This window comes from Uloborus diversus, chromosome 9 (assembly GCF_026930045.1).
Source record: "Uloborus diversus isolate 005 chromosome 9, Udiv.v.3.1, whole genome shotgun sequence".
Classification (NCBI taxonomy): domain Eukaryota; kingdom Metazoa; phylum Arthropoda; class Arachnida; order Araneae; family Uloboridae; genus Uloborus; species Uloborus diversus.
In genome coordinates this window covers 79,919,582-79,933,084 of record NC_072739.1, presented here as the reverse complement: position 1 = coordinate 79,933,084, position 13,503 = coordinate 79,919,582, and the positions used below count along the sequence as shown (strand labels likewise).

The 13,503-nt window shown below is 33.8% G+C and overlaps 1 protein-coding gene across 1 annotated transcript in view; it reads right to left on the bottom strand.

Annotated features, from left to right (window-relative positions):
• Positions 1-9,751: 9,751 nt before the first annotated feature.
• Positions 9,752-13,503, bottom strand: part of LOC129230754 (dedicator of cytokinesis protein 3-like) — an 84,726-nt gene continuing 80,974 nt past the window's right edge. Inside the window, exons 45-47 of the mRNA XM_054865189.1 lie at positions 13,192-13,441; positions 10,786-10,874; positions 9,752-10,126 (exon numbers count right to left, since the gene is read on the bottom strand). Of these exons, the coding sequence (XP_054721164.1) occupies positions 9,752-10,126; positions 10,786-10,874; positions 13,192-13,441 (714 nt within the window). The remainder of the gene's footprint in view (positions 10,127-10,785; positions 10,875-13,191; positions 13,442-13,503) is intronic.

The following is a 13,503-nucleotide window of genomic DNA, read 5'->3' as shown; positions in this document are numbered from 1 at the left end:
AGCAAAACAAAATAATTTAAAGTTGCATGTTTAATTCTAACACTCCTATATACAGGCCGAGGACTGCTGATGGCCTTTAAAAAAAGTGAGAAAGGTGACAAATTTGAAAGTAAAGGTAACTAAAAGGTGACCAAAAAGCAATTTGTTAAGAACTCAAAAAACAGAAAAGGATTATCCCTTTTTACTGACTTTTTATAAAAATAGCCTATATATTTCTTGTAAAGAATTCTTTACAATTTTGGAAATGAATATTATAGGGCTAGAAGTAGTAAAATAAAAATTTTGAGACATTTTCAAAAAACTGAGAAAACCAATTTGAAAAATCAGACTTTAACAAAATAATAATTGTACTTACAATGCAAAAATAAAATGATGTTGAAGTATGAAACTGAAAATATCATTTCATATGCCTAAAAATGATCATGATTTTTTCTTTCTTGTTTTTTTTTTTATTTTTTTAGCAAGCTCTGAAAATATTCCATGACAGGTCCATGGGAGGTAAAAAATGTAGTGTTAAATCAAATTATTAATAAATACAAGTACAAAATTGACGACTAGCAACAGGCTCTGGGCCCAACTAGACTGGTCCTAGTCAATTTACAATCCCCAACTTATCAGGCTTAGGAATAAAAAATAATGCCGAATAAGCAGGAATGCTGTCATGGTCTCTTCTGATTTGATAAAAATAGGGGTGATAAAGATAACAATGTGAGGGTACTTTTGTTTTTTTTTCAATCGAGACTCATTCCTTAGATGCGTTGGTTGGCTGTTGTTTTTTTTTTATTTTTCTTTTTTTTTTTAAAAATTTATTCCTTATTGAATCTAGGAAAATAATATCACATTTATCAAAAATACTGTCGTAGTGCATTTTGTTTCAAATAGGTTTACAGCAGTTTTTTTGTTCCAGTTCAATAAATAAACACTAACCGCCACTTATAAAATCAGCAGCTTTTTAAAATGAATGTGGAAGACCCAAATCATTACATTACCAAACCATGTTAAAACCGTACTTTAATAAAATCAATCTCGCCATTACATAAAATAAAGCTTTTAGCTAGCATCTGCTCCTAAAAGCTTTATTTTTACTGGAACTAGCCATATAAAGCATTGAAACATAAAAAAATTTTTGGAGATTCTCTGAGACACACCAAAAAAGGAAGTGTTAAGAAATGTTTACACAGACCAAGTTCACTTCGCACTTGCGCAGCAAAAATAAAACCCAAACTAACCATTTCTGTGCAAACACAAAGTGAAACTATAAACACAAACCAAAACTTTTCACTATTCCGCGCTCAAAGAAGACATTGGGGCATGCCTCCTTAACCCATCACTCCTTTTTCAAATCGAACCGCTTGTGGCTGCTTAGTCGAGACTTTTGAAGTCAGTAAAACAAGCAAGTAACACGCCTGGCTAGAGATAAGCGTGAGATTCAGAGACTTCAGATGACGCCATTTGATAAACACGGAAGACAACTTGCATTCGATGACCGCTCACTCAACAAAGTGTCGAAACAAATTGCACAGCTGAACTTTAGTCGAACAACACTCTATGGCCAGCAACATGATAGGAAACAAAATGGCGTTTAGACGAGACTTGCGGAAAATGTGTCTAACGGTCGAAGGGGGATAGAAAGACTGGTTCTGCTCATAGGGTGCAATTGCAAGCAATAAAAAAAAATTCCTGGATTTTCCGGTAGCATAGCTATTTTTCTTAAACAACAACAAGGTGGGGGGGGGGCATATTTAATGCTACTTTTTTAATTAATTTCAATGTTAAAGCTATCATTCAGATACTTTTCAAGGATTTATTTATATATATAAAAAAAATCCTAAGACATTTCGAGAAAGGTGACAAAAGTTGCAAAAGGTGACTAAAAGTAACCAAATTTTCAAAAGGTGAGAAAGGTGACTGACTCCTCGGCTTGTATATACTATTTTCTATAATTTAAGTTTGTTTTTTTGCTAACAAAGCTTCTGTAGGTGAAACAAGAGCTATTTTAATTATTGTTTACAGATTTAATAGAATACAAATGCTTCGAGAAAAGAAATACAATCGATAAAAGTTTAAAATTTTATTCTAAATTTTCAAATATGTTAACCCAAATTGAGAGGTTTTTGATGCTAGACGTACTTGAACACGTTTCAATAGGGATTGATATGGTTATTAAAGACTGAATAATCCAATGAAGTTAAAACAGATTCAATTGAAGCTTTATATTTTTAATTGTAAACTTGATGAACTCATTTCTATTTTTGACAATAACATTCAATAAAAGTCCATTCAGGAATGTTTAAAACTGACTTCATAAAATCCTAATGAAAATATAGCTACACAATTATACATATTCAACAGCATATAAAACAGATTCAATTTCAACAAAGCAAATAATGTTTAAAAAAAAACTATTAGCAGGAATGAACACAAGGAGAAATAAAAGCTATAAATAGGGTCAGGAATACAAAAAATATAATAAAACATGCACTAAAATAGCTCACTTCACAGTACACTTAAAATTCAATGCCAACATGAACTTACATTTTGATTTTTGTTCTGAACTTTCAAGGTGCTATTATTATCCATCCTTTTTTTCTCTTGTTGAATAATTCGAGAATCGTCTTGAAAGATTTTCAGGGTGTCCGAAAAGTCCTTGACACATTTAAAAAACTCATAGAAGACCAACAAATTGTCATATGAATTTGCAGTTTGCACCATAATACTTCACAGGTTCAAGAGTTTTTATGATGTCGAAAAAAAAAATGAAGATTTTTAAATTGTTTTTGTTCACATGGGAAAACGCAAAAAGGAAGGAAAATTACTAAATGAAGAATTACAAGCATAGCATTGACTGACACCCTGGCTGCGAAATGCCTTTTTTTTTCGATGTCATAAAAACTCGTGAACCTGTTAAGTATTATGGTGCAAACCGCAAATTCATATGACAATTTGTTGGTTTTCTATGAATTTTTTAAATGTGTCAAGTACTTTTCGGACACCCTTCCCAGGTTATTTTCTTCTAAATAAATTTACTATTATTTTATCAAAATTGGTAAACTTACAAAAAGCCTTCTGAACAATCTTAATGTTTCATTTGAAACTTGGTAAGATGAGGAAGTAGTACAGGGGTGGGGCAAAAGATATGAATCGGTTGTAAAGGGATATAAGACAAAAACAAATCAAGTTGCAGAAATTATGTTTATATTGTTCAATATAGTAGACCAGCTAACATGGGTGTAAGGAGGGGCTCAGATATTTTCCCCCGTGGAAACTGATTTCGGGGCAGATTATAGTCATTCAAATTAGACATTTTTAATAACTTATTCATTAACGGCTGGAGAAGAAAGTGCTAAGAGCAAGGAAATTCTTTTTTTTAAGGGGGGGCTCGATCCCCCACATGCTCCCTTTATGTGCGCCCATGCAATCTCGTTTTTTTACATTAAGTTTTGAAGATCACATCAGTAAGATGGTGCCTTGCATTCTTGGGAAATCTATGTCAGAAGGCCCCTCTGCATGGTGATAATAGAAAGCCATTCTCAAAAAAAAGTTCTAACAGCAAACCTGCGATGCTCTTGCGTCCGATCCATGGTTTCAAATGGCATAACAAGGCCCCTTCCCTTATTCCAGCACCACCGCAGGCTGAGAGCTGGCCGTTCAAAACCGATTCATACCTTTTGCCCCACCCTGTATAAAGAGAAATGGAAGCTGAACTAAGAATACCAGTATGTAACATTTATACTGTTTGATTTAGCTTTAATGTCAGAGGGAAAGCATATTATGAGGTTAAGACTATTCAACTTGATCTGTGCTGATAATAATTGAAAATTGAAGCCAGATCTTTTTTTTTTTTTTTTTTTGTCACAATTAAATCAGTTAAGAAGAAAAAAAGGCTAGCAAATATAGTTTCAAAGCTTGGTCTGGAATGCAGAATGAAAAGGGAGAAAATAAGCTCTTAAAACTAGTTTTGTAGAACCTGAACCCATATAGAAAAATTAATCTAAGAATAGAATTTTAACACTCATTTAAAATATAAAAAATCATTTAAAATAGAAAGAAAATTATTACTGCAATAATTTACAGCTGTCAACAAATATTAAATAAACCAGGAAATCCATTTGCAGCTATTAAGTAGGTAGCAAAAAAAAATGACAATGAATAATCTGGTTTAGCTCAGTCAAGACTTGAAATACAGCAAAATTTTCCTCTATAAAACAAAATACATATTTTTGAAAACAACAGATAATGTTTTCTAACAAAGTGAACATTGAAGACATCACATTTTTTTAACATAGGAATAATACAAAATATTGCTCCTTGAATGATTAATTCTGAATGACATGTATGATCAAAATTCAAAATGAGTATCAAAAACGTACTTTGGTAATCATAACGTATACACTCGTTATTCACAAAAATTTGGTCATCATGCATTGGCAATTGCCACAGTGAAATTTTACATAACACAAGTTTTAAAGCACACGATAATTTCAAAGACTAGATTAATCATTTTGATATCTACCACATATCTGAAGATTGTTTTGACACTTTTCTGAGAAGACTGAATTTCTTCCCGTTGATTTAACATGGGTGCCCATATCAATTATTTCCTTTTGGAGAGAGTACATATGTTGAGAACTTAAAATATTTCCTGAAAATAAGGCATTTTCAAACAAAGCTTCAAAAATTGAGCATTATGTTTTTTCCTACATAGATTTCTCATGTTTGAAAATGTGCACATTTGAACCCCTGTTCCAGTAGCTGTATAAAAAGTATTGAGAAATTTTTAAACTTTTCTATTAAAAGATCTCATGTCGTTTTTGCATTTGATTCTGAAGATAATTATTTTTTCATATAAAAATGGTCCCTTGAAAGTTATGGTGAAAGAAATTATGTAAAATACATAAAATAGATAATCTTAAAATGTTACGACAGTCGAACTGGCTTATGAGCCAAAAAGGATTAGGATATTTGCTCGGGTAAGAGTAGAAAACAGGTCGAGAAAAACAATTCATACACAGTTTTTTATTTCTGTACAGTACCAAAAAATTGGTTAGTTTGCTTTGAGCTGCCTTGTTCTCTCTTGTGCTTTTATTTTTCAAGAAATGCTTATGGCACAAAAAAATCCTGCCTCTTCCTTTTTCTTCAAAAAAAAAAAAAAAAAAAGAAAGAAAGAAAAAAGTTTCAAGTTTTCTGCACATCAAAAGCCATTGACTATGTTCAAGTGGTTTAACTTAGAATTCTTCCCATTGTAAAACCTTTCGTTATTTTTTTCCTCTGCTTTACCTGGAGTTTGAGATACAATATCTTCAGAAGGAGCTGGAGAGCATCAGTCAAAAAATATATGCAGTAAAACCTTGTTTTACGGGGTTTAAGATTTAACACCTTTATTTCATTTTATGCGGATGAGTTTCGGTTTTACGCAGATGTGGCACACAATGCAAACATATATAATTTTCCCCTCTTTCAAAAGAAATTTCAGCCGCAATTCTCAAGATTTCAGCTCACACGTAATAATGTGCATTTTGGCATGCTAATAATCGAGCTTGGGCCACTGGAGACATTTTATGCGATTAGTTCCATAGCTCTTTGGAGAAGCAAAGTTTTTAAACTCACACAGTTCAGAACTCACTGGAAAAAAAGAGCTTTTAGGAGTGACAAAGGAGAACAAAAGCAACGAGTATACCGACATCGATTATACAGAACCAATAACGTTAACACTGAAAATTTTGAGCCATTCCTTGACAATTAAAATGATATTCAGTAAGTTTCCGCCCTATAGCCAGGGCTAAGGCAGAAATACATAAAATACAACGCCAGCTCAGTTAATTCCAGTCAAGGACTGCAGTTTCGTGCTTATTAGCACGAAACTGCATTAGGTGGTATTTCATGTAATTGAAATGATTTTCTGATTTGTTAGTGAAGGAATATTCTATCATGGAAGGGAGATTCTATCACAAAAGCGATCATGGATGCTTTGATGCTCTGCAAAGAACTACAGAGAAAATTCTTGACTGCCAAAAGACTTATCATAATGCATCTTTTCATAAACACTAAATTAATTTGCGTTTTCTTTATGCATGCTGTGCATAGAAATCGATATGAGTACACATTAAACTTATTATACAATAAGTCATCACTAGAATGAAGTATTTTTTTTATCTACAAAACCTATAACCCATAATTTAACACTAATATTAATTCTTAATTTATGCGGCATTTCCAAGGAATGTACCCCACGCATAAAATGAGGGTCTACTGTAGTTTTCAAATGCTTCTTTTCATGACAACTTGAAAAAAAAAGGGCGTCATCACTAGTTCTTAGTATTTGACTCATAAGTAAGTTTTGGCTGACTTTGGAACGTTAAAGGAATTTTGCCTAGAGAGGATAAGATGAGATGGAAGTCAAGAGAAATTTAAAAATCACGAGATTTCATTAGAAGAGAGATTATTAAAAGAGAGTTCTATTCTCCCACAGACTTAATATTGCACCAAGTATTTCTGATTTCTTCATTACAGTGGACTCTCTCTATTCTAAATACCAATGGGACCAAACAAAAGTGTTGATGTTATGGTAGGGGGAGGGGTCACTGTAGAGGGAGAATGGATAAAAAACATGTAAATTAACATGTGCCTTAAAAGACTGAATTTCCCCCCCCCCCCCCCACTGACTCATGCCAGTTACATGATTTATTTGTTGAGTTTACATATAGAGTTTAATGCAATATCTAACTAAACACAATTCTTTCATCTCATTTGCTTTTTTGTTTATTCAAAAACTTTAGCGTAACAATAAATAATCAATTAAGAGGGAACACAGAACAATTAATGATACATTGTCTGAAAAAGATGTGTAGTTTTAGTTGGTTTTGCATGCTTGGGCAGAGTACATGTTATCAGGTTGTTTAAGAAGTGGAAAAGCTTCTGGGCGAAGCTCAGCCTAATCGTTCTACACATCAGGTAGTGACAGCTATTCTTCCTTTTCCACATGGCACTGAAAATTTCAAGTGAAAGTACAGCTGTAATTCACACGGTTACATGGGCGGATCCAGGAAGTGGGCCATGGCCCCCCTCCGAAAAAATTTCAAGAACAGTTAAAATCCCCTTTTTTTGAGCAAAAATGCAAAAAATGTCCCTTATAACACAAAGTCTAATGGAAAACAATGAGAGGGAGGCCATGGCCACCCTGATAAAGTTTCAAAAATAGTTAAAAACATTTTTTAGAGCTAAATATAAAAAAATCCTTTTTGTTCCTCGAAGTCTAACAAGAATATGAAAACAACGCCGGGGAGATATAAAATCACACTGAGGAAGTTTCAAGTATAGTTTTTAAACCCTCTTTCCTAGCTTAAATTGAAAAAAAAAAAAAACAAATCATTGTAATACATGTGAAGTCTAACGAGAATGGAAACAATGCCAGCATGGCCGCCCCACGAAAATTTCAAAAATATCAAGTGTACACCAAACATTTGGGTTCATTTAGCATAATGGGCTTGTCTTGTTTGATGTGTTTACTTCCCCTACGTGGGAAAGAAAAGTTAGTAAGCGTCCGATAAAAAGTTGTACATTTAATGATTGTGCATTAAGTTAAAGTTAGATTTAAGTTTTTACCTGGCTTTATACAGTGCTATGTAAGTACTCTTCATTCCTTCTTAATATGGGACCCTCCAAACCACTCCTCTTCCTCTTGTTAATATTACCAAAGGTCGTCTACAAACCACGTTTTAAAAATAATTTGTAAAAGTTTCCAGGGGAAGGTCCCCCTCACCTCATTTTCACCAGCATCGTTCAAGATCGACATAAATTTTGTTTTTAGTGCTTGAGTTTCAAAATGTTTCCGGGGAAGAACTACTCCCTGTCTAACATCATTGAAAGTCTTCAAGAATTACGTTTCTGTGGCTTCAATTTCGAAAAATTGCCGGTCCTCTAAAAGTTACTCATGAATCATGCATTGCCTACATTTGCAATGTATAGAGTTCAATTTCGAAAAAATTTTGGGAGTGGACCTCAGAATCTCTTCAACCCCCTAACCTTACCAAAGATAGTCTAGAATGCGTTTTTACGTCTGTAAACTAGTAAAATTTCCTGCGAACAATTTCGGGGGAGCGCTCTAAGCCTCTTCTCCCCTACCATTACCAAAGATTATTAGAATGCATCTTTAAAACTGCCAATTACAAAAATTTCTTGGTGTGAGTTCTCGAATTTCTCCCCCAGTATCATCACCAAAAGATCGTATTAAACTGCGTTTTTGTCTCTACAATGGCAAAAAAAAAAAAAATCCGCAAGAGAAAACCCAAACTTCTTTTTTTAAAAAAACATTATTGGAGATAATGTTTGCGTTTTTAAGGTTTCAATTTCGAAAAATGAGTGGGGGGGGGAGGGGGGGGGTCACACCCGAGCCCTTAATACTACGAAAGACAGTTAATAGCATTTCTAAGATTGCAAATCAGAAAAATTTCCTTAGATGGGTCCTCAAATTTCTCCTCCCTCTAAGATCATCAAAGATCGTTTAAAACTTCATTCTTAGAGCTACTATTTCGAAAAATAGGCAGGAGAGCGCCACCGAACCTCTTCTCACTAACATTACCAAATATCATCTAAAATGCGTTTTTAAGACTATAAATTCGAAAATTTTCCGAGGGAGAAAACCCCCGGACCCCTTTACTTCGGAGTTAATATTATACTTACGGTTGGTTCATATCGGCTTCCTCTTGAATCAGAAGGCCTATGCAGTCACCTCAGAACACAGTACTGATTACAGGAATACCACTTTGAGGCGACGATATATGCACACGTTTATTAAGAAAAGAGAAAAATTATTGGGAAGGTTACAGCTTTTAGGTTAAAAGCCTAGTGAAAATTCTTTAAAAATGCTTTGGCTAAAGGTGAGCCATATTGATATTTGTAAAACTCAAAAATTTTACAAAGCATCATATTTTTCCAAATGGCCCCCTCCGAGAATTCTGTCTGGATCCGCCCCTGCGCGGTCAGGCATTCCTTTCTTGTTGTCCGTTATAACACCTGTCATTTCTTAATCTTACGCACATGCTAGGTAGCTTTCAAGGGGGACGAGAAATATTCTCTGCTGCCTTAGGCTATTACAAGACCCAAGAGATTCAGGCTATTAGGGTTCTCTCCTTCTTTCTCCTACATGATGGTCAGCGTATAGAGGTAGCGAATGAACGGGGATTAAAAATAGTGTTCATAATACTGGGGTGTTCAAAATGGAGCTTCACCGGGGACCATCAAAATATGTTCAGAATATCGGGATGTTCACAATAGGGAGTGTCCATTAAAGCTTATTATAAGCAAGTTCGACTACACAAGGTTATTTAAAAGAAAAGCCAAAAGCAAACTTGGAATTTAATTTTTAGTTTAGAAATGAACAATTTCAAGTTTAATAAAATACTACGTAATTATATATTGCACTAATACACAAATATCTTTTCAAATATTTGTACTGTCTTCATTCATCTCTAGCTTTTATTCTGCCTCCCCCCCCCCCTTTAAGACGAGTCGTTATAAATCAAACACATCCCTCCCTCTCATATGGGCATCCTTGTTGCAGAGTATATTCTAATAACAGATTGAATACTTAAAAAACATTTCATACTATAATCTAGCTGCAGTTAGCTAGACATTACCAGATGCCAAATAAGATCTTGCGTACACTTCTTTTGGTTTCAAACTTTTCAAGTTTTTTGACTGGATACTAACACACGACACTAAAAAAATCACAGATCTCATTACAAATATGAGGTTAAACACTACTAGATTCATCTCTATCGTTCAAAACTTCATCATCATCTAATTCACCCTCCTGTGGAATTAGAGGCATCACCCCAGCCGGTATCGACTGGCTTCTGATCATTGATTCAGGAGTTCTTATGGGAGAATGGTTTGGAGTTACAGTCACAGATGGAGGATTGCTGCCACTTCCACTACTACCAATGACAGTTTTTTTGTTCGGAAGAGGAGGAGGTGTGTGATTTGTTTCCTGGAATGGAACAGACTCTGCTAGAGGACTAGGAGTCATCGGCACAGGTGTCAACATAGGAGAAGGGATTTCTGGGGAATCGGCTACTGTTGGCACATGTAGATCTTTCGGCTGTGGTGACATCGCAGACAAAGCAGTCTAAAAGGAGTACATTTATAACCATATTTAAACAGATTGATTTGTACATATTTATTCTAAAAACATGTTCAATATTTTAAAACTGTAATAAAAAATTCCTCTTCCTACTGCTGTTAAAGATATACATAAAGATAGAAGTTGTTAAAGAAAGCATATGAAACTTTCTAAAAAGCGAGATTAGGATTTTAAAAAAATCTGAAATTGAGAGCAAAACAAAAGTAATAATAATATAGTTAAATACTTAATATAAAACATCTATTTTCCCAAAAACTAATACAGTGTAAGCCAAAATGTTATAACACTCCCTGTTTTTTAGGCAAAGTTCAATTTCAGTCAGTACTACTAGCAAGTTTCTACTACAAAAACCGCATCCCAAGTGCCGTAATCATTCCGATAAAAGAAAACTTATAGAAGGGGCAAATGTAATATGGCAGTGTTGTAATACTGTGATTAGGACTTAGTAGCCTTCAGAATACTATAAAGTTAGGTTTGCCCCAACTATAGATCCTCAACAACTTTTTATGGACCCGTTTTTTTACCCACAACCTATGATTGTCACAAAATTAAAGTTAAAATTAGAAACTGCACATTTATTACTAGTATGATATGGAACATACTGTGATTTTGAAAAACCGTAGAGCATGTTGAATTTCAAGTACCTTTTTCATTAGTCTCCTGGGAAGTGCTGGTTTGGGTTCCTCGGCTTGAGGAGTACCAGTCCATGACGAAACCATTCGCTTCTCATTACCTTTATAAAAAAAAAGCAGACATAGAATCAATAGGTATATACATCTATATAAATAAAACAAAGAATATATATGTATGTATGTTTATATGTTCCGTATAAAATCCAGTTTACGTCGGATCTTGACCAAATTTGGCAGGGAGGTACTTGGGCACACGAGAAGGAATATAGGGGGTTTTCAAACGCTAAAAAAGAACCAAACCGTTAAAATTTTAAGGCCCAAAAATGGCATTAAATGGCTCTTTCTACCCGAAATAATTATCCGATCAGTTCAATTTTGGCGCCATTCGAAAGCCCGCGAAAAACACCTGTCGGTTTATTCATTTCCTTTGAATTTCAAAAAAAAAAAGGCTGTAAAATCACCGGGGGGAAAAAATTAAAAAACACTGCTAAGCCTAATGGAACAGAAATTTTAAATCGGAAAATTATCATTTGTGCGATTTCATTTTAAATTAGCGTTCAGAAGGTGCCACTTTTTTTTCTTGGTTATGACTAAATAAAATTTTGTTTTCCTTTTGAGTAAAATTTTCTCTTTTTGATTATTATTTGGCAAATTATCTTCTTTCTTTTTTTTTTAGGATTTTAGTTATATTTTTGGAGGGTTGCATTTAATTATTTTGGGAATTTGAAACTTGCCGCTTTCTTTCTTTGAGAATGATTATTTTGACGGGGAATTTCGTAGTATTTGTTTTTCTCTACTTGAAGCCTGATTGTTGAACATGCGCACTTGACATAATTTTTATTTTCGAGGTAGACCGTGCAAAGTCGGGCAATGCAGCTAGTATTAAACTAATCAATTAACCAATGTTTTGACGCACGAAAATTGCAAATCCAACATTTTGTGCATCAAAACGTTGGATATTTAATTCATTTAATTTTCCAACACAAAGGTATTTATTCGTTATATAGGTATATACATACACTGAAATTCTGATAACTCAACATGTGGATGCCTCGACGACACCGTTAAGTTGATATTTAGCTTTCCAGTGGTTGGACCAGTGCTAATTCAAATGGGGAAAAAAAACTCTCCAACTTGACACACATTTACAAGAACCCCTGTAAGTCGGCAACCACTTTCTGTTTTAGTTTTTTTTGCTCTTTCAAAAATATTTCACCTTGGCCATTTCTGAGAAATTTACATTGAGATTACTTGGTCAATCAATCCTTTTTTGGAAAGAGCTCTTCTAGAGAGGATTCCACCTTGCACCCAATGCAGTCGGCCTCCATAACCCGTATCGTTGGAACGGTCTTACGAAAAGGGTTGGAGGCAAAAAGTACACAGGGGAGTTCTCAAAGGAAAGAAGTAACTATGAAACATTTATTGTGAACACGTGCAAGCAGGCTTTTCTTCTTAATAAACCTGAATAACAAGAAGTTCTTCAGTCAAAACATGTGCACCAATGCAACATTTTTACGCATATATTTGTACTTCATTTCTGGATTTTAAAGTTTTGGCTTTTAATACTTATATATTAGAATATCTGGAACTATTATGCATTCGAATATGAAGTACCAATTTCCAAAAAGTTTTCTTCTATTTCAAAAATAATTATTTGTACATGTACAAATCATTATTTTTCAGGTACAAAATATGGTTTTAGAAAGTTGATACTTCAGATTAGGATTCCAGGTTACCAATTCTAGAAATGAATGAAGTGCAAATATATGTGTAAAAATGTCAAACCCATGCAAATGGATTGAGCATCTTAGTTTCTCTCAAAAAATATGGATTATTTCTCAAGAGCTTTTCAAATTTGATAATAATTTTTTTTTTTTTTTTTTTAAAGAAAACTTTTTAATAATTGAAATTCTGAAACCTAAGTAAGTTGACAAACGCTTAAATCAACAAGCTTTCCTATTCCTTTGCGTACATATACTTGATATGTTTGGAAAATTAATTATAGAAGTTTCAGCTATATCCCTTTGCACTTTTAAGAAATAAAGACATTCACTTTCTTAAAAATAAATAAATGATAAAATCATTGTTATTAAGGCAAAAAAATTGAAAAATTAATACAGTCCCCTTTTTAAGGGTTAGAATTGGCTCTTTTCTCAATAGAGTCATTCATGTGCACTATGTTGAAATTTGTTAAATAGGGTAGAGTTTACTCTGTTCATTCCTAATCCTTAATGCCTTAAAAATATTTATCTTTTGCCTTTTGTAATGGGACATTACTGTATTATTATACGTACATATATTGGCAATAAATCAATGCTTTTTTAAAAGATGGCCTTCTCCTTTCTAAGCCTCTCATAAAGAAAATGTAAATTACGATAAATAATTACCATAAATGGCAAGACCAAAAAAATAACTCACCTCTAGGAGGTAAAGGTGGTGCTTCCTCTTGAAGGAGACTCTGTTCTGACCAACTGTTCCTTGCTGAACCTTTTGGACTAGTACTCGGACTCATTGATAGTATTTTATCAACCCCATCAGGAGTTTGCAACCATTTGACTGGAATGTTTGGACTGATGAGTCGGTTGTATAGGTATCCTCTTGGATGAGAATAGTCTTCAACAGTATCTCTTGGTGGAGATGTTTGAGGCCTCGCTCTGTCGTTACAAATCTACAAAAATATAACTCCTTTATGAGGCAATTGCATAAGTTACAAAGAAAGAAAGAAACATT